Source organism: Chrysemys picta, chromosome 12 (assembly GCF_011386835.1).
Source record: "Chrysemys picta bellii isolate R12L10 chromosome 12, ASM1138683v2, whole genome shotgun sequence".
In the NCBI taxonomy this organism is placed as follows: Eukaryota; Metazoa; Chordata; order Testudines; family Emydidae; genus Chrysemys; species Chrysemys picta.
Window position 1 is genome coordinate 45,057,613 of NC_088802.1, and position 27,259 is coordinate 45,084,871.

Genomic DNA, 27,259 nt, shown 5'->3' on the forward strand with positions numbered 1-27,259 from the left:
GTAATTATTTTATGTCTTCTTCCAGATTGTAACAGGGCACATGTGGGCCCCTCTATCTTCTGCCACTTCTGCACCCACAAACCATCCAGAGACCTCTGCTTTGATGCAATCACCTGTGCTCTTTATTTACAGTACCAGTTCCCACCACCTTGTAGCTACAGACAGCATCAGGCTCACAGCCTCAGGGACTGCTCGTTTTTGCAGCCAGCAGGGGAGAGTGGCCTCTAACTCTCTGGCTCCTCCCTTTCCTCTCCCTTGGCTTCCTTCCTGCCAGCTTTTATGTAGCCCCTGGCTAACGAGGCCGGCAGCTGTTCCCTATTTGCCACTTAGGCCTGGGCTTACTCAGCCAGCTCCAATTCCCCTTTCCTGATTGGATCTGGTGTGACAGAGGGCTGGCTCAGGGTTTCCTAGCTAGCACCCCGTCACATAGATCATTAATAAAAATATTAAATAATGTAGGGCCAAGAACCAATTTCCGTGGGACCCCAAGTGAAATACACCTGCTCAGTGATGATTTCCCATTTGCAATTATGTTTTGAGACCTATCAGTCCGGTTTTAGCCATGTTGGTTTTTGTATCAGTCAAGTTTAATCAAAATGTTTTTTGCTACCAAGTACCTTACAGAAGTGTAACTATATTACATCAACATTATTATCTTTATCAAGCAAATTATCATCAAAGTTGCTATTCACTCTATCAACTAAACTTGTAATTTCATCAAAAACTCAGTAGTCAATATCAAACTGAATCAACAGATGGCTTATCTCAGAACTGTTTCACACAGCAGAGGCGTTAGCCTTAGCTTGAATTTACTATGTGGTATAGTTTGTTTCCTGCTCTGCAACATGCCAAAATTCAAATTCAGTGCAGCCCATCTTTCCCGAAGAGTTCTCTTGACAGTGTAACCCTGCATGCAGATAGGAATGTTAGGAGTATTGAGTGTTGGGGAAACCTCTGAAATTCCAATACTATTTCCCTTCTCTGTAAGTCCATCTCCAACTTTTCGTCTCTTCCTCCTCTTAAAAATAAAAGCAGGCTTGCATGAAGTTGAAGGGTGCACTCTGTGTTCCTGTCTGTTGGATGATACAGAGTGGAACATGATGTTCCAACATTAACGTATAATTAGGGTTACCTTATGTCCCGTTTTGGCCAGTCCCCTTTTTCAGCTCTGTCCCTGCTTTTTCACCAAAACTGCGCATTGTCCCAGCTGTAAGGCAGAGCGGAGAGTGGGAGCTACTGCCAAGGGGTCAGCTGAAGGCAGCACTTGTCAGCCAGCAGGAGAACCGAGAGCGGTGGCTGCTGCCTGGCACGGCGCTCAGCGGGTTAACCCCAGCCATGAGCAGTGCGGGGAGGGCAGCTCTTGTGTGGGCAGGGTGGGGGTGGAGGCAGGTTGGGCCAGCCCCAGGCCATCCCGTTTTTACTTTAAGAAATATGGTCACCCTACATATAATTGGAGGAAAAAGAAACAGTTGAAAGGGCCCCACTTTTACTCTCAGTGAATTTGTATGATCCTGTTATCAAATCTACAGGATCTGTGCTATGCCCCAGCTTTTAAACAGTCCCTCCGAGAAACCCCTTCAGCGTGCCAGATGCCCAAGGGATCCCATTCCTCCTTAAGGGTAGGCCACGCAGCTCAAGAGTGCACCTCAGCAAGTATTTGCAGTGACACCAGACAGCCTTTTCAAAACAGAGTAGGATTTATTAATCAACTGACACACAGTTGTGCTTACCTTGTGCTTTAGGTTAGTATAGAGCAATAATGGTTAAGACACAGTCTGCTCTGGCCACCAGCGTTCTACCCAGCCAAGTTGCCATGGAATCCCTTCTGGCTCTTTGTCAGTCAAAAAAAAGAGCAGATGTGACTCTTATCCCAGCCAGCGGATTTCTTTCCCCTTTGTTCTTGATCTGGGGCCTTTGCTCTGCTTTCCTAAGAGGTGGAGAGAAACCTCTTTCCTCTTGATGTTTGGTTGCTAGGTGTGAACATCTTAGCCACTGGGATTCCCTATTGTCTTCCAGCTTCTCCATTTATATGGGTCAGTTTTAGCCAGTCCTTTAATGATCCATTCATTTCATCCCAGTCAGCTATGTGACCCGACACTGGATAACAATGCTAAGTACAGAGGAAAACTGAGGCATGCATAGGAATCATCAAAATATTACCAGAAATTCTCAGTCACACTGTTATGCTTCTAGACCTACAAATCAGGTTATGAACAGTAAAGCTGAAGCAGTATAACTGAATAGGTGGGCCTGATTCTGCTTCCATTGGCTTAATTAGGAGCAGGTCGTGTGTTAGTTAACTTACCACTGTACAAGTCTCACAACCCCTTTGAGGCATCTCCAGTTCCTGTATGGATCTGTTTTGACCAGCAATGGGTATAATGTTCTTTGTATGTTAAAGGTTTTTTAAATGGATTATTACTACTGGGAGACTGGTAAAACCATGGAATTAATGGCCTTAATTTCTGAGATACTGACTGACTTTTTTGGATGCTGTGAATGGTTTGGCACTTCTGTAAATTAGGCATAAACTCACGCTGAGGTGTTATGTGTAGCCTGTTGCGTTGCAGCATGTGAAAATGATTCAGCATAAAGAGAGAAGATTTGGAAAAATGCCTGATTTCATGGTTGAAGGAATTGAGTTCCTTATAAGGAAAGCTTCTGCAATACCAGTTTTCCGCTTTTGTTTTTTACAGGGTTCTCGTTCTAGACAAAGGAACAATAGCTGAATTTGATACACCTTCAAGCCTTATAGCATCAAGGGGTGTCTTCTATGGTATGGCTAAAGATGCTGGACTAGCATAGCAAGACTTTTATACCATTGAACGACTGACTCATCCCAAAAGTGACTCATGAATGTACTGTATTTTACAGAACAGTCTTTGTAATAGACTAAACTTGTGATACATGAATTGTTACAACTTATGATGATGAGAAAATGAAATTTATATTTTTAAAAATATTTTATATATACATAAAGTATTTTATTAACTGCTTTTATTTTTTCTTAAAAGAATGCCAAATATCCTGCCAAGGAAATGTATGTATCGCAAGCCAACATGTATTGTATTCTGGTTTATCATTAGTAAATTAAAACTAGTGATATAAAATACATCTGTCTCTGTCTTCTGTATAAAACACATTAATTCTAAAATGGAAAGACTGACAACGTTCTGTGATGACTCCAGTAAAAAGAAAGTAATCCAGGAATGTTTCACTTGTGTAAGTAAATATCCCTGGGGCAAGAGCGTTGTACGCGGCAGTCCCAATACTGCAACCTGTTCTAGTGCCTTCATGGAGCTTCATTGGGCCAGAAGGCCAGAACAACTTGCAGAATCATGGTCTATAACATTCCTTCCTCCTCCCATCAATCTAAGGCCTGCAAATAGAACTAACCAATTGAAAGCCTGGTGAAGTTAGTAGGAATCTGTACCAGGGCTGTCGATTAATCGCAGTTAACTCTCACGAGTAACTCAAAAAAATTAACTGCGATTAAAAAAATTAATTGTGATTAATTGCGCTGTTAAACAATAGAATACCAATTGAAATTTATAAATATTTTGGATGTTTTTCTACATTTTCAAATATAACTATTTCAATTACAACACAGAATACAAAGTGTAGAGTGTTCACTTTTACATTTTTTATTACAAATAGTTGCACTGTAAAAATGATAAACAATGAAATAGTATTTTTCAATTCACCGCAAACAAGTACTGTAGTGCAATCTCTTTATCATGAAAATGAAACTTACAACTGTAGTGTTTTTTGTTTCATAACTGCACTCAAAAACAAAACAATGTAAAAATTTTGAGCCTTCAAGTCCACTTGGTCCTACTTCTTGTTCAGCGAATCGCTAAGTTTGTTTACATTTATGGGAGATAATGCTGCCCACTTCTTAATTACAATGTCACCTGAAAGTGAGAGCAGGCATTCACATGGCACTGTTGTAGCTGGTGTGGCAAAATATTTATATGCCAGATGTGCTAAAGATTCATATGCCTCTTTATACTTCGGCCACTGTTCCAGAGGACATGCTTCCATGCTGACGACGCGTGTTAACAAAATAATGCATTAATTAAATTTGTGACTGAACTCCTTGGGGGAGAATTGTATGTCTCCTGCTTTGTTTTACCTGCATTCTGCCATATATTTCATGTTATAGCAGTCTCAGATGATGACCCAGCACATGTTCGTTTTAAGAACACTTTCACTGCAAATTTGACAGAATGCGAAGTTACCAATGTGAAATTTCTAAAGATAGCTACAGCACTCGACCCAAGATTTAAGTGCCTTCCAAAATCTGAGAGGGATGAGGTGTGGAGCATGCTTTCAGAAGTCTTAAAAGAGCAACACTCTGATGCGGAAATTACAGAACCCAAACCACCAAAAAAGAAAATCAACCTTCTGTTGATGGCATCTGACTCATGATGATGAAAATGATTATGCGCTGGTCTACACAGCTTTTGGATGGTTATCAAGCAGAACCCGTCATCAGTACGGAGGCATGTCCTCTGGAATGGTGGTTGAAGCATGAAGGGACATATGAATCTTTAGTGCATCTGGCGTGTAAATATCTTGCAACACTAGCTACAACAGTGCCATGGGAATACCTCTTCTCACTTTCAGGTGACATTGTAAACAAGAAGCGGGCAGCATTATCTTCTGCACATGTAAACAAACTTGTTTGTCTGAGTGATTGGCTGACCAAGAAGTTGGACTGACTGGACTTGTAGGCGCTAAAGTTTTACATTGTTTTATTTTTAAATGCAGGTTTTTTTTGTACATAATTCTACATTTGTAAGTCCAACTTTCATGATAGAGATTGCACTACAGTACTTGTATTAGGTGAATTGAAAAACACCTAATACTATTTTTTACAGTGCAAATACTTGTAATCAAAAATAAATATAGAGTGAACACTGTACACTTCGTATTCTGTTTTGTAATTGAAATCAATATATTTGAAAATGTAGAAACCGTCCACAAATATTTAAATAAATGGTATTCTATTATTGTTTAGCAGCGCGATTAATCACGATTAATTTTTTTAATCCCTTGACAACCCTAATCTGTATGTTATAATTGGCTCTGGATAAGGCCGGTAGAGGCATGATTCAGAGGGAGATGTTACTTTTTTGGTACAAAATGAAAATGAGTAAGAAGTCTCTAGTTCAGATTGCACAGCCAGCTAAGCATATAAATACTACTTTTAGTATCTCATTCAATATTTTTCTTAAGTCGATTGTAATCATGGATTGATACATATGACTTGGTTTTTCCAAAGAATACATAGATGTAACACCTGCCATTGGATGATGATTGGGCTGAATAATGATAAAGGAAAAGTTTTAGCTGCAGTGATTGTCCTCAGGATCTGAAGTGATTTCCATTTTTCTGGTCTTCCATTTCCTACACCAACCACCACAGAAAGCAGTTTATGTAGTAGAAAAGTTGCAATTTTTTTTCGATGAGCTAAAGAAAAATTCTATGTCCATGTCCATCTTTGAGAACATAATAATAATTTATTAATTATAAAAAGAATACAAGTTCAATAGAAACAAGAATCTAGAGCCAAGCAAGTCATTTAATACTTAAATAATACTTAAACATTTTCACGTAGCAATGCACAAAGATAATGAATCCTTGATGGTCAGACACAATAATGTTCACATGATACAGTTATCCAATTAATTCAGTTAGCAAAGCTAATATGCTCAGTTATAAATTGCATAAGGTATAAGTATAAAAATATTCCTTTGAATGCATAGATAGCTACCAGCAACTGCGTAATATAATCACTATACCAAATGAATTTAGTCAATCCAATGGCTGACCTTTTCACTGGTAAAGCATACCAGTTCATTCATAAAAATGACAGTACTTTTACAGATAAAATGGCTTCTGAATGGCAAAAGCCTAAAATAGGTCTCTTCTGTCAGTCAGTAAGAATGCAGGTCAGTAATTATATGGTGAGCAATTGTTCTACTATATAAACTTCCATCACAGTGGTTAGATCAACATCAGTAAGCTGGTATAAAAGAAACAGATTGTCCCTGGATCAGACTGCACCGCATCTCTCCTTTAACATTTATGCCATGAGAAGAGACTTATCTTGTTACAGTCTGTTCTACTGATATTATCCATTTTATAAACCCTAAGTTAATGTGTAGTGCTTAAATCCAATTAACTAAGAGTTAGGAAGTTAGGTTCTTTGGAAAAGAAAGGCACTAAGAAAAAAATCTTAATAGTGGAGAGTTCAAATCAGCAGTCAACTATGTTCTCCCTGTTATCTAGAGCTTTCATCCATCTAATTCTCAGTACAGTACATACTTCTATAGCTAGGTTAACAGATTAGGTCCTTTCTGCTAAAGAGGATGGTTTTGTAAATAAAAAAAAAAAGTGAAGAAACTGGATAAAAAAATCCTTACCAGATTACTCAACTTGAATGTTTTCCAATGTATTTATTCCAGGATTTCATAGCAGAAGAGCATCACACTGAATTTCAGTTCGCAGGAAGGTGAAAAGGTGACCATGCAATAAGAAACATGAATAGTTGTCTTTGAAAAAGAAAAAAAATGCCTAGAAATCCCAAGATTCAAATGTCATCCCAGTTTTTAAAATGCTAAGCATTTGACTAGCTTCCTTTTTACATAATAAATTTACGGTTTCAAGGATTGATCTGTTCATGAAAGGATGAGTTGGAGGAAAATGGAATTGCAATATTTGTGCTCCTTTCTCATGTGGAAATCACATTGACTTGTCTATGGAGTGAAAAATAACTGCCATTTTAAAGCAGCAGTAGAGAAACTTCTTGATCATAAAGCAACAAAAGAGAGAGGGAGAGAGAGAGGGAGAGGACCTTTTGTTATCAAACATTTCAACACCGTGTGTTGAGAAGCAGCCATGAGATTTTAAAAACCCTAGCTATTTTGGTCAATGGTATATTTACAATTTGGGTAACAACTGTAATTTTTTATCTTCAACCTGAGAAATATTTATAAATGAGGTTTAAGAAACCACATCTAATTAGTAACTTAATACTTAAATGAGACAAATGGAGTTTTGTGCTTCTTCCACAGACTTAAATCCTTCCATTTTCCTCCTAAACAAGGGGTATGTTTGCTTGTCACCTCACGCATGTATCTCCTATTAATGACAGTGGGATGTCTGTGCACATTAAGTAATTTGGTTCAAACACTAAATGGGTTTCATGTTCTGTCCTTCAGCATAAGTGCTTCTGCTATTTTATAGCTAACAATTATTAGAACAATTTAAGCTTTTCCTTGAGAGCTTCTAACTCTACAGTGTTTGAAGTCAGGGATTACTGTTGTGTAAGGAACAGAGTGCTACATGAATAGACTCAGAATTCTCCCATTGCTTTCTTTTCATAAGCACAGTTTCATATCAGAGCAAGTTAGTCTGAGATGAGCTGTAGGTTGTAACTGTGCATGACATGTCAACTTTATCTCAAAAGTAATAAAATAGAATTTTTCAGGATATTAGCCCTTATAAGTTCATTGCTTTAAAGCACAAGATACAAATATTTTGTTTTATGCTGCTTTAAACAGTTAATAAGTCAGTTTTGATGCTTTCTTGTTGTAACAAGGCCTTTCAGTCAATGTAGATGCAGCATTTCTAAACAGAAAGTTATTGTCGTTGATTATTAGAACCAGCTCCAGTTCTTGGAAATCCTGAAGTCTTGCAACATCTTTGTCCTTAAATAAATAAATTAAAAATGCAGTACGTTAGTAGCATCCACAATAAATACTGCACAGGAGTTCAGTTTTGCAGATTTAAGGAGGAAAAAACACAGATGTACGCTAGCAGGGGGCAAGTATTTACCCAGCAGTTTGACTCCATTTTGCTTATCTAGCTATAAGGCAGACACTCCTATTGCATGTTGCATTACTTTAGCATTCTATTTACTTTAGATTTCATACTTTTTTTAAAATGTAGTTATTTTAAGTGGTATGGTGTTTCCTAATTGGAGACTTCTGGCTCTTCTATTGTGTAACTCTGAGAAAATCATTTTACCGCTCTCTGCCTCTGTATTCTGATCTGTTAAATGGATGCAGAACTTGCCTCTCACAGGAGTGCTGCGAGCCTCTGGCTAGTCTACACTGGCAAAAGTTAAAGCACTGCCACATAGCTCCCAGCACTGGTGCACTGTCTACACTGGTGCTTTACAGCTCTGAAACTTGCTGCGCTCAGGGGGGTGTTTTTTCATACCCCTGAGTGAGAAAGCTGCAGCACTGTAAAATGCCAGTGTAGACAAGCCCTGAGTTAACTAACTGTATACAAATGGGCTGTGAGATCCTCAGACAAGTGCACAATATTTTAATAAGCTCAATTTGACCACTTTGTGATCAGTCTGTTTGGCTTCATTGTTGTGTGATTTGGGTTTGGCCGAATCCTTCTTCAGGAAGTCTAATTCTTTTTGTTTCCAACGTGCAGTGTCAACTGTAGACTAATGTGCCAAGCAAATGTACAACAAATTAAGGTTACCAATAGATGAAGGGAAGATTTATAGTTCAAGGGAGTTCTTCAATATTATTGACAGGTAATGAAAATGATTAGTGGAATTAAAGCTTGTATTATGTGCTTTAAAGATCTATTGCATACTATCTATAAACAGCTTGGAACAGGGTCCTCTGGGACCCCTTACCCCAATAATCTTCTTTTCTTCCTCCCTGACCTATCAAAAACTCTCACATTGATCCATGCTTCCACTCCAAGAGGCCCTGAAGCCAGCTTCTTCTGGAGCAAGCAGCACTCCGACCAACCCCATTCCTGACCTGGCTGACGCAAGTCAGAGTGAGTAAAAGAAGGCACTCGCAAACAGTAAGTAAGCAATCAGGCGCTGATCCCCTGAGTGGCCACACTTTGTAACTAGACAGCATTAAGACTTAATTTTTTTGTAATCTCAGAAAACAAGTGTCCTCTAGTTTTGCTGACAAAAATCTCTAAGAATTAGCGACACTCTTACAGAGGACATTTTGAACAGACTTAGCTGGCATATTTTAGAACTACTTATTCCTTTGCAACCCAAGAAAATGAATCTTTCAAAGAGTCAGAATGTCATCTTATACTGGGTGCAGGTACAGTCCACTGAAGTCTGTTAATCTAGCACTAATCAGATTAGCTCCACCATTTGCCGCCAACAACGTCCTAAGGATTTGAGTGTGAAGGAAGGGTCACTCGTGAACTAGGAAAACAGATACAAAAAGTCCAAGTCTTCCATTTATTATGCAAGCAAGTCCCATTCCCTTCAATGGGACATTTGCCTGTGTAAGGACTGCACAAACTGTACCTAACTCAAAACATTTTCCCTACAATTTAGTTGCTTTTTAAAAGGAATGTTTAAAATTTAATTAGATTAGTAAGGCTCACCTGAGTATCATAAACCTTTCAACCATTCATGACAGTACGTCATGGGGTATGTTATTACACTGAATTTCTGAACATAGTTAAAAGTGAAATATAAGTCACACAGTACAGAATACCAGTGCAGGAAAGCCATCAAGAAGTTAGGGGTTTAGAGCTTATTTTATTAAATAGGAAACACGGTGGCAGCCCAAAGCACTCTCATTTAATAAGATGTTCCACTGTACAATTTACAGAGAGGAGCTTATTTCCAAAAAAAAAAAAAAAAAAATTCCAGTATAAATAAAGGTTTAAAGAGTTGCTGAGGATTTATTTAGCCACACAGCTCTCAGTGCCTCACAAGCACTGTATAGCTAAAATCAGTGCAGGTCTTTCAAAGCGCAGAAGTAAGGTAATGTGAATAAAACAAGGCAATTCAGCTATAGCTGATGCTCTGACTTTAACCTCCCAATATGAAAGAATACTGTTCAACACAATATTTGCAATATAGTGTTATCAGTGAGTGCATGGGTTGATCATGGATCAATCCCAAACTGAGAAATATGCTGATGGGGACCATTAACTGTAGGACCCAGGATCTGTGAGATTTTGCAGTCAAAACAACCCTCTAGTTTAGGAAACATGAATTGAAGATTGGAAGACAAGAGGGAAAATTAGGTAATTCTGTAAAGTTGAATATCTTGCATTTAGGGTCTCATCTGAGGATCTCCAAGCGCTTTACAAACACCACACCCCTCTGAATTACCTAACTACTACAATCCCCCTCTTATCTTGATGCACATAAAAGTTCATTGACTTGCTCAAGGAGTCAGAGTGGGAACCAGAATGCAGATATGGATTTCCACTCTTCTGCTCTGTCCCCTAGACCTAACTTGTGGATGGGGGGAAAGGAGGAAGAAAGGTGTATAAAATACAAAGACTGCTCCTTAATGTCTTTTTACATGATGTTAAACAGTAGAGTAACTGACAGTACAGTTATAGCCAAGTGCCTCCCTTGTCCCAGCCCCTTGGATAGTCTCTTATCCTCCATCCAACCTCTGCATCTTTCTTCAGTACTGCAGGCCCAAACTATGCCACAGCTATGCATGATTGGCTGATGTGACCATCAGATGCCCTCCTACCAGTCTTGTATGCATCTGACTGAGAAGTTTTATCCCTTTTCTATGGATCCTGAAACATTCAATAACAGCCCACTTATTCCATGATCAGGGGATTATAAGAAAGCTCATTACTGGTTATGGATCTACTATATTTCTCTAAGACAACAAACATCATTAAAAACACGACGTTTGCCACTTTGCAACGATAGCAGTACGCCAAATCTCATATTCAAAGATGTAAGGAATATTGCAGGTTGCTTGAGGGATGAATGATGCATTTTTAATGATGCCCACAACAGCAATAAAAATAACTTTTGCTTAAAGCTGAAGGTTCTTACCTTTCTTAATACCGTATTTGGTAATTTTCTGATCTTCTCTACATGTTCTGGATTAACACCCAGTTCACTGCAACTCACTCTGAGCAGTTCCTTATAGGTTAGTTCTTGTCTGTCCAGTTCAATTTCAATGAAGTCATTCTCTCTAAGAGAAAGGTTCTGAATTCTCACCTTAAGCACCAGTTCTAGTAAAATATATACATACAGATATTAATACTTATTACATATAAGTATGCATGATCATCCAAATAAGAACTGGAAAAAAATAAATGTGACTTCATTACATCAGTAATACTAATAAATCTCAAAATGTTATCCTAAAATCATTTCATTCATTATTTTTGATTTATTTTTATTTAATGTGAATGTAGGTGAAAAGAGCTGGATTCTGAGCTCTGGAGACTGAAATCCTATTCAGGACAAGAACAGCACAGGCAGTGGCCATGTAAGCTTCCACATAACCCATCAACTTCCCACAGCCTTAGTCTGAAAGGACAACGGCTAGAGGTGAGGATGTAGCTCAGTCTCCATGTTTCTCGTTCCTTCACAGAGAAGCTACTGCAAAAGTGCCACTTGTAGCTGTTTCTGTGGAGTCCCATTAGGAACTTATCTGCGATAGTCACATTTATTTTATATAGGCCAATATACACCCATAGTAATAATCAAATACGGACAATATTACTTATAATCTAATTGAGTTACTACTGCTCTGAACAATGAGGAGTCCGGTGTCACCTTAAAGACTAACAAAATGTATTTGGGCATAAGCTTTCGTGGGTAAAAAACCCACTTCCTACTGCTCTGAACTGGATTTCAGCTGGCAACATTTTTATCTTCTATTACCAATTTTCTGAGCAATCCAATACTGCATAACTCAGTGCTCTGTTACTGGTGATCGCACATTCAAATTCATATGGATCTTCTCACAGCTCCCATTCAAAGAGAAGTCTGGACCTTTTAACTGCAATTCCAGAACTGGCTACACTGAACTGATGGGGTGGTTTTACTAAATATATATAATATAATTACCCCAAGGAATGATAAATAATACTTCCTCTATGTACATTAAGTGGTCAGCTCCCCGTACAAGTTGAGATACCAAAGCTTCCCCCTCAAATTAATTGGACATAGGCCTGTGTTTTGTATTTGAGTCTAGAGTTCTGTACCACAGTTATGGTGTTAGACTACCCTCGCATCTGTATGTTTTTACAAAACCTTAGATGAGTAAGAAATGTTTTCATTGATATTTGTATTAAAAATTCCAGTGGATACAATTTTTTTAAACATGCCCTAAAATGTCTGTGACACAAACAAGGAATCATGCATAAGAACATGAAAGTGAAAGACTAGAGAAGCACTATAGACATGAATAACATTGACTAGCATGCATCCGATGAAGTGGGGTTTAGCCCACAAAAGCTTATGCTCAAATAAATTTGTTAAAAGCAACAGAGGGTCCTGTGGCACCTTTAAGACTAACAGAAGTATTGGGAGCATAAGCTTTCGTGGGTAAGAACCTCACTTCTTCAGATGCAAGTATCCTCTGTTGCTTTTTACAGATTCAGACTAACACGGCTACCCCTCTGATACATAAATTTGTTAGTCTCTAAGGTGCCACAAGTACTCCTCGTTCTTTTTGCTGATACAGACTAACACGGCTACCACTCTGAAACCACTGACTAGTCTATTTTCATTCTCCAACACGACAGCATCCAGGAAGAACAGAGCAAAAAAATAATAGTAGCATTAATTTTTAAAATTTGTAATCATAATTTAATGTTACCTTGCATATTAAATGGGAAAGCTCCAGGGAAGAAAAATGGCTGAAATGTTGGCATAGGCCCCAGACATGAGCCATTCTGTTGCTGAGATACAGGCTGTTTTGATGCAGCTGGAGAAGGGAAACTTCTGCTCTGAGGCACAGATGCCTGGTGAATGGGACCATTCTGGACTACAGGCTTTGGGCATTCTGGCATGGTACAGGCTCCGGGTGATGTCAACATATCTTCATTATCAGCCACTGCAGAAGCAACATTTTCATGTTGTGATGTTGCAGAAGTGCATGCTTTGACTCGAGGTAATGAAATGGGATAATCTACAGCTTGCAATTCTAAGGATATGGGGAAGCTTCCATTCAGCGAGCCTGTGGAAGGGTCTGGAATGCTGTTACTCATTGTGTTATAAACATAAGGGAAAGGTGGATTAGCCAAATAATTCGGGACAATTGGCAAGTCTGAGTCTTGCTTCAAATCTGCAAGTTCATCCTCTTCCACTATAGAGGAAAGAAAAAAAAGTCCAGTGAATAAAGTTAGTTATGACTAGTTAAGGAGAACTAAAATTGTCCTAGTACATTGTGGTTTTTAGACTCAGACTGTTTACACACACCCACACAGAGGATACAAGACCAAAGAAAGAGCTCTAAAGCTCTATGTATAGTTCACATAACTGTGCTAAGGGGTTCCATAAAAACAAAGCTTATGTGACTAGGATATTCCACAAACACCTCTACTTTCCCCCAAACACTTGGACTGATATAGAATCTGCCATCTTTTAAGAAAAATGTCCTGTGGCCAATATTTTGTGCCATATTATCAGCTGGCATAACTTCATTGTCTTCATAATGGGCATAAACCAGAGGAATAAATGGAGGGCAGTAGATTTTGAGGTTTGCTGTGAATACCAAGAGAATGTGTGTGGGGGGGAGTATACAGTATCTTTAGAACTGAAAGAACTACTGACTCAACTGTAGATAGATATTAACAAAGGCAGAAATCAAACAGAAAGGGGTGCAAAAGGTAGGAGAAACTCAAAGATTCTGAATAGGCTTCAAACTAATTCTCATCTTTAGTAGCAACATTGCTACTTTGATAGTTACAAGCACAATATACTAATGGATCCCTTAGGGTTGCTACTCTATCACTATACTTTTATGGAATAAGATACAATCTTCAATTGAGATCAATGCAGTTAACCCCTTAAATAAGCTTCCTGATATTTTATGGAATTATCAGTCATATACTCTAAAGGCTTTATATATATTAGTAAGATTTCCCTCTCCTTATTTCCATTTGAAAATATGTATCAAGCCGTAAATTTTGTAGTAAACAAATTCTGTGACATTTTCATTTGTCAAAATTAAGCTTTTTTCCCTTCCACATACAGAAAAAAATGTCACCATAAAAGCCCCACTGAACCAACATTCCTGAAGTTGTGGTTTCTTTCTCAGTAAAGACTCTGAAGGCCAAATGGGAATTACTGCCACAGAATTGTAAGCTATTAAATACAGATTCAGCACTCACGCAAAAGCACAACAGAGCAGGACCATAATTATTAAAATAGATCATCACTGGAGTCTTCAAAGTTTTGATATTAACTAATCAACTTACCTCCCAATGTTTTCCTAATCTCTCTCTTTGAGGTTAACTGGGCTGGCGTTTCTCCTTTACTTGTGAGAATCTCCTTATCAGCACCAGATTCTATCAGATAAGACACCACTTGAGCATGGTTCCGTTTGCATGCCCAGTGCAAACAAGTCCTGCACAAGGAAAATGTTGGTGCTATATGAAATAACCATGCTACAGGAGATGAATTTTATTCCTTCCCGCTGTGTATAAAAAAGTCAGGGCCTAGCTTTCCCAAAAAAGAACAACATTCATTTAGCACATATACTAAAATTGGAATGATACAGAGAAGATTAGCATTACCAAGCTGAGATATATTTCCTTGAAAATTTCTTATAGTCTGCAGTGACACCTGCTGTTAGTCTTTCCCTGCAGTAATGCTTTTACCACCACCGTTACTATTTTTGACAACAGCAGATGGTTTCTGCTTTAAAGTTTAACTAAATCTCTCACCTTTTAGCTTTTAAAAGCTAAAAAACTAATTTCAAGAATATAAATCACTGTCACCTTCTGCATCTTTTTACATTTGTTTTTCAAAAGAAGATGACCAAATATATTATAAGCTTAACAGTAGATCCATATTTCAAGTGATAATTTAAATTCATAGAAATGTTTAATTTTGTTAATCAAAATAAACAAGAATTTTTTTCTGTTCACCACACCAACCAAAATGAAACAGACTAGTTCCTGAGCAAAGATCTTCAGAGAACCAAACTAATTTCAATTTGATTAAATCTCAAAACAGAGTTGACGAGAATAATTTTTATTTTCTGAAATAACTCCTCACCAGGACATTTTGAGGTACCTTACAACCAAAAGAAGAATTGAGCTTTCGTATTACACTGGTTTTCACCAAACTATCACACTGACATAAACACTGGTAAATTGCCAATAAATAACTTTGTAGAACCCTAACTTTTTTAGTGGATCAATTTCAACACTTTTCCCTATCACAACTTTCATATAAACTGTAGTCCTAGTGGCTTTACAAAGATAGTGAATAAGACAATTGGAGTCAGATCCTGATCCTGCAGTCCTTACTCAGGCAAAACCCCTAGTAAGGAATATAGGATGCGTCAGGATAACGACCGCAAGAAAGAAATTCTCAGATACTGGCAAGGGAGAAAAAAATATATTCCAAAAAATGTACCCCTACTTCATACAGACAGAGATTTTGGTGAAGGAAAGAATTCACTCACAAAGAAGGTCTGTAGTTTTGGTTTAGGCAAAAGGCACATTTCCCCAGATGGTGGTGGTTCTTTAGAGGAATCCCCAGAGTTGATCCCCTGAAGAAATGTAGGGGCGGGTCAGTCTCCCTGGTGTTTATAAGAGTTTACAATGTGTCTGCATGTTATAATATGCAAAAACTGTATGGCCATCCCATTTTCCCCACAAAGCACTACCTCACAGCTTAAGAGCAGTACCCTAGTTTTCTAGTGCTGTTTCTCCACCACCCTTCCCAATGCTGTTCTTTAAACTGCATGAAAACCCTTAATCCTTTTCCAGACTAATAGAAAGGAGAGGAAAGGATGTTTAGAGTTACATACAAGCAGAGTGAGAAAGAAGTGGTGTAAAATCTCTTAGAAAACTTGTGTGATTAAAAAGATTCACTTCAGTCCAAAGACCTGCTCCAGGAAGCATTTGTTTGTTAAGGAAAAGGTGTGGTCACACCTGTCTAACTTTAAACTTTAGAATACGTTGTGTTCTGCCCAACAGCACCACCTATGACACATCAAGAGTTTTTGCAGTTGTTGATTTTTTTGTTTGGTTGGTTGGTTGGTTTTGTTTACTCCTGAAGAAGAGGCTTATGGGAGGAAATAGTATGGTAGTTATAAAACCTCATGCATGCATGTGAGAATCAGACTAATTAAAGCAAGAGAAAGCAAAGTACACACAGAATCTTGCTTGTTTTATATGCCAGTATGATTAAGACTGTCCGGCAAGAAACAAAGGGCCTAATTATGCAAATTTTTATCACTGGGTTTAGTATTTCTTTGTGGAAGAAGCCCCACAGAATACAAAGCAATAAGATTATTAACTGTAGTAAGTGCTGTTGTGTAGAATTGGGGCCCGGATTAAAAAACCCACTGCGATAATCATAAAGGGTGGGTGTGTGTGTGTGTGTGTGTGTGTGTGTGTGTGTGTGTGTGTCACAGTAGTGCCTAGTGTCCCCAGATGACACTGGGGCCCGACTGTGCTAGACAATATACATACACATAATAGGAGACAAAAGGTCTCTCCCTCAAAAGGTTTACAATCTAAACAGAAAAGACAAACAAAGGATGGGAAGAGAAATGGAAACCCAGAGGGGTGAAATGAGTTGCGCAAGGTCACAAGCAGTCGTAGTGCCAGGAACAAAACCTTGATTTCTTGTCTCCCAGCCCATTGCCTATCCATTAGCCCACACTACCTCTCTTGATGAGTGTTTATCAATTATCATTTGTCATTCAGATGTGCTTTGTGATGTTTCTTTTTAGGAGAAATAACAGCTGTTAAAACAAACATGGGTTTTTTTTTAATTATATCAAAAATTAGTCCCTATCAAAGGTTATACAGAAGCAAGTTAGGGCCTGTCTTAATTATCATTTGGTTATCTTTGGTGTATATTTTATAAAACCACACAATATTCTGAAGTTTTTGTTCCTGAGGCGGTTCATCTATTTTAAATATTTTTTAAATTCAAAATTGTGTTAAAGACAGTTGCTAGTACTATACTTATCACTTGCCAATTTTAGTAATTTTCTACTAGTTTCCCATTTTTCAAACATTTTCTATCCTACTGCTGTTTCAAAGTCCCAGAAAAACAACAGTCAAAGATGACTAAACATAAAGTGATGTCAAATGCACAATGTAAACTGAAAATGAAATAGAGAATTTCCCCCCTTTAATCTCTTTTATTTGTAGTAATTTTAGGAGCTACTTGTAACAGCCGTAGATAAATGAACAAATTTCAGACAGAAATGTGATTAAATTGATGGATAACTCACTTAGAAATGGAACTCCTGTACAGAAATTAGTTTCTGTACAAAAATTCCAAGAGTGAAAATCAAAATGTTACAGTGTTGTTTGCAATAGGAATACATCTGCATCTGAAATGTTAAGAGCCAGATTTTCAAAAATGCTCACCATCCACAATTGGGACAAGATTTTCAAAAGAGCTCAGCTCCCTTTTAGAGATCTAGAAAGAAGCAGTCATGTTTTCAAAGGCAGAGTTTTGGGGATCTGGACCTTTAATTTTAATCACTCCATCCCTGCTGCATTGAACAGCTGCTGCTTTCCTATAAAGGTGTCTGAGTTAGGGTTGTGAATTACCTGGCATTTTTAAAAAAACAAACAATCAAAAAGCCCAATGGATAAGCCAGAAAGAGGAGGTTGCACAACAAGTGTCTGTGAATCAGCTCCCTTGTATCTACATTATTAATTATTATTATTATTATTTGTATTACCATAGCACCAATGTTAAGCATATGTTGTTAGAGGTATGCCTCAATATATATATTTAATGTAAAGAATCATAAAAGTTACATAGATGTGTATTACAAGGCAAGGACCATCATTTTAAAATTTCCTGATTTTGTGTGCTTAACTTCATATCCATAATGTGTTAATATACTATTGTTTGGGGGGTTGCTCTAAATGGGGTTGCACAAGATGGAAAAACATAAGAGCAGCACAGACAAGAGTTTTCAAGATAGTTGATAAGACTAAGATGTCCCCCACCATAACTTCCTTCTTTTCATAAGAATTTAACTGCAAATCATCTGCTTTCAGCTGGAGACAATGCCATAAGATACGATAGTTACAGTAAAGTACTGTGTAGTCCATGACTGGACTATGCATTTGAGGTAAAAGCCACTATTTTTAAGTGTGCTGAAATAATTGTTATAACTCAACAGAAAGAACTCCTATATTATTTACAACAAAAATCCCATGGCATCTGAGAAGAGGTCTGTGAAGCCCTGGCAGTTTTGTTTCTTTGGACTTGGTGCAAAATCTTTGAATTCAATCCCCCTGCATGTCACTTGGAGTTCAGAAGTAAAATTCTGCCAAGTCACCAGGCCTTGTGGGTTTGGGGCAAAAAATAGGTACAATCTAAAAGCTTCAGGTACTAAGGAGATGTTTGATGTAAATGCTTAGATTCACACAGCTTCCACTTTAAATCATGAGCCTGTATTGAGAACTGCACAAATACACTCTAATGCCATGTTGAGCCCCAATGACAAGATCTGAACTCTGCACGAGTGCACGGATACAGCCACATGGTTCTCAGTGCACAATTGCAACCACTATTTGCTCCAATTGTATGTAAACCTCAGCAACTCTGGCCTAATTTAGGGTTTCATTCTGACCATTTCAGGAGGATTTAATGTAGTCTAATACAGAGAAGTACTGCACACCCACAAATCTCATTTATGTCAAAAGCAGCTGCAAGTATTCAGCACTTCTCAGAATCAGACCTATACACAAGACCCATTCCAGAGATGCAGCTTCTGCACACAGACTCAAAGATTATGGAAGACACAATTATAGCCAAAGTACAGAACAAGAAGCAATTTTTAAAAAATATATTTTATGCCAGGTTTTGGTTTGTTGTCTTAATGCCAGTTTTTTGAACAAACTGATTTGATAATGAGCAGCAGTTTATTATGCATATGGAAATAATGAAAAAGTGAAATGGGAGAAAAATCACTACCTAATTCTACTCTTTAAGAAAAAAAGAAAGCAAATCATATAAGGCCTGATTTTCACAAGTGCTGAACAGCCACAGCTCCCACTGACTGTAACAGCTGTCGTGGGAACTTGGCACTTCTGAAAATCAGGCCCTTAGTTTTTAAAATTCCAGTTTATTGTCCTTTCTATTTCATACTTTCTATTTTCACTTATGTAGGCATAGCACAGTAATTCACATAAAGATATAAACCGAATCTAATCCAGGTAAAACAATCTTCAAGAATGCCTGAATTGTTAAAATCATGTTTAAAAGAGTTTTAAAAAACATTTTTTATGATTGGTGTGGGTATGGTTCATTATAGAAGAGTTTCAGGATTTAGGGTTGTCAAGTGGTATTTGAATGAGATGTCAAAACAAAAAAAATCTGTGAGATTTTACGTATCTCACTGAAACACATTGCAAGATCTTTTCTCATAACAGGAAGTTATTTTAAAAGTTGCCTTAAAAGTAACTCAAAATAAGCCTCTCTAAAAATGAGTGAGCTTGGCAGGTCTGAGGTTTACCTTCCGAATGTTATTTTACTGTGCTGTGTTTGTGCAGCCAGCTTTCCTAATCCCATGAGTATAAGTAATAGAATAGAAGGTGGCAACACATTGAACTGATAGAAAATCAGAGACCAAGAATCAAAACTTTTGAAACAAAATAATGTAAGCCCAGAACGGCAATTATCAACAATACCATTACTTCCTCCTTTTAGAATAATTTTAAAGCATCTCTAGTGAGGGAGGATTAGGCAATGGGTTTAGATAGGACATTTAAATTACACTCAGAATTCAAATTGTCAACACTGGATAGCCTTGAATTAATATATTTCATATGCAAGACATATATAACGTCCACTATACCATTAGCAGACTAAGAATAAAAGGCTCTTAAAATGTTCTTTACAGTATCTGAAATTGTCAGTTTTATTAACCTTTAAAAATACACTTCATTCATTCCGGTTAAAGGCTTACCAGCCGTTGATTTCATTTTGAGAGTTGACATTCACTCCGAATTCCACCAGTCTTTGGACCTCCCCAATATCTCCCAAAGCAGCTGCTTCTCTCAGTCTCTCCTGGAGTTCTTTCTCCTCTACAAAAGTTGTCATCTTTCTAAGGTCACTTTATTGTTAAGTAGCTGCCAAATGAAGGTGATTTAACATTTTATAAAGCTAACATACTGAGCAGCAAAGATCTAATTAACCTTGCATAATAAGAGATGTCTCTTCTTCTTTTAATTTTAAATTCATATATTGATTCTTTCTGTCTGTTACATTTAAATCAGATAGAGTCACACATTTCTGAAGAACGTTAAAGACAACTGCATAGTACAGTATCTCTAGAGTGTTGCTGTTTCCTAAACTCTTCTCAGGGGGACTCTATTATCTGTGACAACTCTCTGACCTAGATTTTTAGTTCCTACGAACAGCCCTGCATGCAATTCCTGGCTGTAGCTGTCCTATTTGCTGTATGATTCATCAGATATATTCAGGCTCCTACTTGATTATTTTTATTCAACTAAAATAAATTATTGCTTAATATACAAAGAATTTGGAATGTAGAATATCTTCTACCACAACATTATGTATTCCTACCGCCCCAGAACTGCAAGTTGTTCTGCCTAGGTAGCTCCGCACCTATGTGTAGCCCCATTGAAATCAAGTGAAGTCTCCATGTGGGGAACATGGGTCCATCCAGCAGAACAATTGGTAGGATTGGGGCCACAATTGATTCCACCAATTCACATTGTTTTTACTATTGTGCTAATTTTCTTTATTCATTCTAAGTCAAATAATGAGAGATATGGGAGAGGAAAAACACTATTTCACATCATCTTCAGACTTGCATCTGAAGAAGTGAGGTTCTTACCCACGAAAGCTTATGCTCCCAGTACTTCTGTTAGTCTCAAAGGTGCCACAGGACCCTCTGTTGCTTTTTACAGATTCAGACTAACACGGCTACCCCTCTGATACTATTTCACATGCATCCGAAGAAGTGGGCTGTAGCCCACGAAAGCTTAGGCTCAAATAAATTTGTTAGTCTCTAAGGTGCCACAAGTACTCCTGTTCTTTTTGCGGATACAGACTAACACGGCTGCTACTCTGAAAACTATTTCGCAACTATCTTCTTATAGAACACAAGTTAAAATACACACTTAGGACTCCATCTTCAGGTCCAGCTGACCTGCACCAGCTGTATCATGGCATCTGGGGAGTCCTGCATGCCGGGAAAATTCATAACAGCTACGCTGAGCTAGAGCACATTTAAGGCCATTTTGGGCCCCAGGAGCAGCACAAAGGGGCTGTACTAGGGGCCAGAATCTGGCCCTTAGTCTAAAATAAACTCTATAGTCTGGTATAGATTTAATGGCCTAATCCTTACTCATGCAAATAGTTTCACTGAAGTAATGGGATCTCAACAGTAGTAAGAATTATTCAAGTAAGTAATTACATGATTATAACAATTATTTAGAGCTATTTAAAATAACTTGTTCTGTAATGTTTGATAGTGTAAAAATAAAGCGTCTATGGCCCTGATTCTGAAAGGAAAACTGTGGGGACAGACCCCTGGACCTGCACACACTCCAGTGACTTCAGTAGGGTTTTGTGCAAGTGCAGGGGGTCTACTGAGGCCCTGATTCTCTAAAGAGAATTACATATGTGACTAGTAATTAATTAAATCAGTAGAGCTACCTTTTTTACAAAACACGGAGACACAATCCACATAAAAATCTCATTTTTAAAAAGCAACTTTTTTTACCACTGTTTTGAGTAATGGACCTAATTCTTATGATTTTACATCAAGTTTATATCGGTAAGTACACTGACTTCAGAGGAGGTGCTCCTGGCATATACTAGCACGAGAGCAGAATCACATCCAATATTTTAGATTTAATTAAATAATAGTGACTCTCTATCTCACATTACATCATTTATTATATATATTTACTTTTTGCACTTCATCCAACTTGAGACATTAAAATAGACTACAGTCATTTTTTACTTGTTTCTTAGTGTAATTTTTTGGTTCTCATGCATTAGCATCAGGCTGCAATGTTTGGATGGCAAACACTACAAAGGAATTTTGAAAGCAAAACAAAACAAAAAATGATTTAAAAAATATCTGAGCAAATTTCTATTACACTCTAGGACTTACAATACCTGACACAGTCCAACATTTGTAGAGTTATGCCAGGCCTCTGTAATCAATGAGATAGTTTACATGAGTAAAGTTACTGGTGAGTTTTTCCAAAGACACTATGGCCCCAATTCTCCTATTGGACAAGGCAGCATTAATGTGGCTCTGAGGGCAGGGTCAGGACCAGGGGTTAAAGAAAGAAGAAGTGGAGGACAACACAACTCCCTCTCCTTTCCTAAAACTAGAGAGGAGCATCTCTTCCTCCCCCCTGATTTTTGTACACTGCACTCCCTCCATATCTTCCCCCTTCCTCCTTGGTTGTGGTGATGAAAGCACCTCCTTCCTGATTTGATCTATTTTAACCATTGATCAGGACAGATGCGTTGATGCAGCAATGAACATATTATTAATGCTCAATAATCAATGTAATAATTATAAATAATCAACATCATAGGGATGGATGTGTCTAAGACACAATGGTATCTGAAGTCAGTGACATCTCTCAATGCTGTGCCATGTCACTGTGGCCTCTCATGAGGCCATGGCAGCTCATTGTTCTGCAGTGCCACCTCTCTCCACTGTGTTCTGTTTAGGGTTGCTACCTGTTCAGGATTTCCCAGGATCATCCCTTTTTTTAAGATAGTGTCCCAGGAAATCTGTAAGTCCTCCTGGGTTTTGTCATCTGAGTCACCTCTCAGGCTGCTGCTGCATCTTCCTCCTCCTCCATGGTGCTAATGCTGCTCCTCCTCCCGCCAGGCTGCTCCGCTGACTCCCCAGCAGGAGCCCTTAAGCCACAACTTCTGTTTTCTACCAGACCAACAATCTGCTGAGAGCAGAAAAAAGAGCTCATGATATCAGCAACCCAACACCCATTCCTCACTCTGGTGGCTGTTGTTCTTGCCTGGGGGGGGGCCCCACTCCCTCCCAGGAACCATCTCCTTCCCCTCGTTCTGTGCTCCCCTTCCCAAATCCAGCTGTTTTTGTGACCTCAGAGGTGCCAAGCCTAGTTGTGTTGCGGTGGTGCCACAATGTCTCTCAACAGCATGACTGTGCCTTTTCTGCAAAACCACCTGTGACTTGACAGCGAGACAGTTAACTGGAGTGAGGGTATGTCTACGCTTAAAATGCTACAGCAGTGCAGTTGCACCACTGCTGGAGCGTTTAAGTACAGACCTACTTATGCCGATTGGAGGAGTTCTCCCATCACCATAGGTAATTCACCTCGCTGAGAGCAGGTCTACACTTAGGGTAGGTCTACACTTACCTCCGGGTCCGGCGGTAAGCAATCGATCTTCTGGGATCGATCCCGGAAGTGCTCGCCGTCGACGCTGGTACTCCAGCTCGGCGAGAGGAGTACGCGGCATCGACAGGGGAGCCTTCCTGCCGTGTCTGGACCCGCGGTAAGTTCGAACTAAGGTACTTTGAATTCAGCTACGTTATTAACGTAGCTGAATTTGCGTACCTTACTTCGAAGTGGGGGGTTAGTGTGGACCAGGCCTTACAATGCTGCATTGGCACAGCTGCGCCACTGTAGCGCTTTAATGAAGACACTCTATGCCGATGGGAGAGAGCTCTCCTGTCAGTGTAGTAAATCCATCTCCCCGAGAGGCGATAGCGATGTTGACGGGACAAGCTCTCCCGCTGACATAGCATTGTTTAAACCGGGGATTAGGACAGTATAACTATGTCGCTCATGGTTTGGACTTTTCTTACCCCTGAGTGATGTAGTTATGCTGATGTAACTCTGTAGTATAGACCAGACTCAAGAGGTGGTAGGTAGGTCAACGCGGTCAACCTAGCGCGGTCTACACAGCAGTTAGGTCAGTACAGCTGCCTCTCTGGGGTGTGGATTTTTACACCCCTGAGTGACGTAGCTATGGCGATGTAAGTTCCTAGTGTAGACCAGACCTGAGTGGAGACAAGGCCCGGGCAGTGGTACCTCCATGCAGGTAGCTGAGGTAAGCCGCTCCCAGCTGGAGGATGAAGGCTTGGCATTGACTAGCTCCACCAAGGTTACAAACAACCTCTATGAGGAGCTTGCTGTTGGAGCACACCTCCCTCTCGCCGCAAAGCCCCGGCCTGCACGGCGGAGGAGGTGTCTTTCCATAGCGGGATGGCTGACGCCGTGGCCTGGCTCAGAGAGAGGCACTTTTACTCCCAGCCTCCTCCCTCAGCATCGGGGTGCATGGGAGAGAGACACCTCAGCGAGGCTCTCGTCACAAAGGCAGCACCGCGCGCTAGCGAGCAAGGCCGGGGTTGAGGCCTAAGTGACTGAGAGGCCCAGGCCCTGACAGGCCCCATGGGCTGTTAGCGAGAACGCGGGCGGCGCGCGTTGCATTGTGGGAAGAGCTAGGCGCGGCGCCGCCGCCGCCATTTTGTCTCTGTCACTCCGGCGGCAGCCCGAGCGAGCGGTCGGTCGGTCGGGGAAGGAGCGGGGGGGTGAAGGCGGTGGTGCTTGGCAAGGGGCCACTCGGGCATCAGGACACGATGATATCGGCCGCCCAGCTCCTCGACGAGCTCATGGGCCGGGACAGGAACCTGGCCCCCGATGAGAAGCGCAGCAACGTGCGGTGGGACCACGAGAGCGTGAGTGAAACGGAGCCGCCTCCTCCCCGCTCCCGGCCCCCAAGGCCTGGTTTTGTCGTAGTCCCCCACACGCGCCGCGGAGGACCGAAGGGGCTCCGCCAGCCTGGGGAGGGGGCTGTGGCCGCAGAGACGGGGGAACTTGGGGTGGGGGCGCTTTCTGTGGGGCGCTGGTTGGGAGGAGTAGGCTGGGGCCAAGGTTCTGGATCGGCCTGGGGCCCTTCATGGCTCTGGAGACCAGGAGCAGGCGGGAGGTTGGGAAGGAAAGTACGGAGGGCCTGGCTAGGCTTGGGTGGGAGGCGGGAGCCGCTATGAGGAATAGCCTGGCCGGATGGAGAGGATCCGTAGTAGCCTGACTGAGGAGGATTGGAAAGGAAGGGGTCTGCTCATACCAGGATTGGGGGGCGTGGGGGAGCTGGCTCGTGGCTCTGCTTGGGACTTGGTGCATGAGGGATTTCTCTTAACTATGTGAGGCGATTTGTGCCGTTAAAGAATTAATTAGTTGAGGAAAATGAGTGGGGCGGGGGTCGGAGGGGAGGAAGGATGATGGGAGGGTCTGTGTTCAGCTCTTTATGCGGGAGAGAGTTGTTTTGCCTCGGATGAAGGAAAAGTTTCTTAAAGTCTGTGCCTGGAATCTGCAGGGGGTTTTGTTGTTTTTTTTTTTTTTAAAGGGGTCGTTCCTGAGTTTGAGCAGGAGGAAGTCTCTGGGTAGGTCTTACTGCAGTTTGGTTGCGATGGGGTGGGAGATGAATAGTATAGAGGACATGCTAACTAGCTAAAGAACACAGGATAATGAAGAACTTGAGCTCCCTTGGAAATGAAGATTTTGCTGATGTGAGAGTTTTATTTCCACAAATCAAATGTGTCTTGGAACTTCTGAATTTTTCATTTACAATATTGTTACTATTTAGCAATATACTTTAGTATTGCCTTTATATGTGGCTGTGACATGTTAATTTCCTGCACTAAACTGCTCAGAAGAGGGTGTTTTTTCCCTCTCCCAGATACTTTCTTGTTTTGCTCAGTGGTATCTACCTTTAGAGTTTTTACTGTCACCCGTCACAGTCGACTGTGTCAGCTCCTTCCCCATAAAATCAATAGCAAAGTTCCTAGTGGATTTCATGGAGTCTCTGATACTTCTCCCATTTTGAGGTCAAAACTTTGCTTAAGATAGGGTTTTCAATTTTTGTAGGTTAGGATTTAATGGGTAGATCACAACACTGACACCCTGATAGACAAAACAATTGATATATTGTTTGCTTGGTAGAGGATGCTGAGGTTAAGGTTATAAAATTGTTTAAACATAGTGTTCCCACATTAATAACTTCCTGGGGGGGAAAAGATGTTTAAATGAAAAAGGAGCAGTGTTTGTGAATTTCTTTAGTCACATCTGAATTGAGAGACTGAGAAATGACAGGTTCCCATTTTAAAATTGTCTAACCAGATGTTGAAAAGGACATCTCAACAACAAATTTGGAAAACTGATTTTGATTTAGAAAAGTTTATATCTGTTTACAAATTGCTTGTATAAAACATTAAATCTAGAGGTAGGTATTACAGGAAGGATTCACAACTCAAGAAATATGCATACTTTTCATAAAATTCTTATTTTATTTGAACATGTAATTCAGCCAGGCATTCAGTTCAAATTTCCCCTTGGTTTTGTGCTCAGAATGCACTGGTGCTACTAGATCCTGGAAATTTGAAATAGATAAATTGGACCATATCTATGCATGTTTTGAGGGGATGGAGAGTGAGTGTGTGTTCATTCAAGTAAGGGAACTTTCACTTGTGTTAAATTAATGCTATTGAAAAACATACATGTCTTTTGCGTGTATAGACAAGGACTTGGAGGTCAGCCCTCAAGCTGCTACTTAGCTGCTCTCTAAACAATAAAGTTATCCTCTTTGCAGTGGGGGGTCTGCTGCCATTCCCCTGGACAGTGGGAAGTTCGCAGACTGCTGTTTGAACCCTTTCCGTTCTGGTAGGGAATGTGCTAAGATGTGAAAAAATTATCTAAATTATATCTGCTTCCTTCTTGCTTTCATAGAAGCATTTGTGCAGTTCATGTAAGCACCACACTAATGTATTTATTAAATGAACACTCCTTGAAATGCAGATTAGTGCAGTTAAAGGAGTGTGTGCTTCGCAGTCAATTGTAGTGTACTTATCAGAAACATAGCTATGCCTCTGGGAAGCTGCCTACCCATATAATTTCTCTTATTTCTTTTACAATACAAGGATGTTCTTTAGTTTTCCTGTGCTAATACAGGTCTAATGTTGTACAGTTCAAATAAAAAAAATCAGGAAATGACTTGAATATTCTTTGGGCAACATGAAAATGTTAACATTGCTGTAGAAACCTTAAAGTTTGTGTTTCTTGATTTTTAAATTTTAGCTATGTGGCATTAAGGCTTTATCTACACTGACAAGTGAAAGACACAACTTTTGTCATTCAGTTGTGTTAAAAAACGCACACACACACACACACACACACACCAAAAGACAAAAGTTATGCTGACAAGTGCCAATGTGAACAGTGGTGAGAGAGCTCCTGCTGACAAAGCTAACGCCTCTCCTTGGGGGTGGAAGTTTTTTGTCAG

At 39.7% G+C, this 27,259-nt stretch overlaps 3 protein-coding genes across 29 annotated transcripts in view; 2 read left to right on the forward strand and 1 right to left on the reverse strand.

The window, feature by feature from the left end:
* Positions 1–3,112, forward strand: part of LOC101943672 (ATP-binding cassette sub-family C member 3) — a 373,691-nt gene extending 370,579 nt beyond the window's left edge. For all 22 annotated transcript variants that reach the window (XR_010591761.1, XM_065562788.1, XM_065562799.1 and 19 more), the window contains one exon: positions 2,697–3,112. Coding sequence is in view for 21 of the 22 variants with exons in the window: in XM_065562788.1 (XP_065418860.1) it covers positions 2,697–2,805 (109 nt within the window). In the remaining variant the exon portion in view is untranslated. The remainder of the gene's footprint in view (positions 1–2,696) is intronic.
* Positions 3,113–6,396: 3,284 nt separating this feature from the next.
* Positions 6,397–20,327, reverse strand: LOC101931905 (ankyrin repeat domain-containing protein 40). Of its 2 annotated transcripts, none has more exons than XM_042841073.2 (5): positions 19,911–20,327; positions 14,209–14,357; positions 12,606–12,842; positions 10,826–11,007; positions 6,397–7,718 (listed from the first exon to the last, which is right to left on the reverse strand). In XM_042841073.2, exons 1-5 carry the CDS (start codon positions 20,042–20,044, stop codon positions 7,572–7,574), a joined length of 849 nt encoding a protein of 282 aa, XP_042697007.1. In that variant the 5' UTR covers positions 20,045–20,327; the 3' UTR covers positions 6,397–7,571. The 2 variants fall into 2 exon arrangements, with proteins under 2 accessions (XP_042697007.1, XP_008162193.1); XM_008163971.4 differs by having other exon boundaries at positions 12,606–13,094.
* A 3,905-nt stretch (positions 20,328–24,232) lies between these two features.
* LUC7L3 (LUC7 like 3 pre-mRNA splicing factor) overlaps positions 24,233–27,259 on the forward strand; it is a 41,725-nt gene continuing 38,698 nt past the window's right edge. For all 5 annotated transcript variants that reach the window (XR_010591766.1, XM_008163969.4, XM_024101793.3 and 2 more), the window contains exon 1: positions 24,233–24,659. Coding sequence is in view for 4 of the 5 variants with exons in the window: in XM_008163969.4 (XP_008162191.1) it covers positions 24,561–24,659 (99 nt within the window). In the remaining variant the exon portion in view is untranslated. The remainder of the gene's footprint in view (positions 24,660–27,259) is intronic.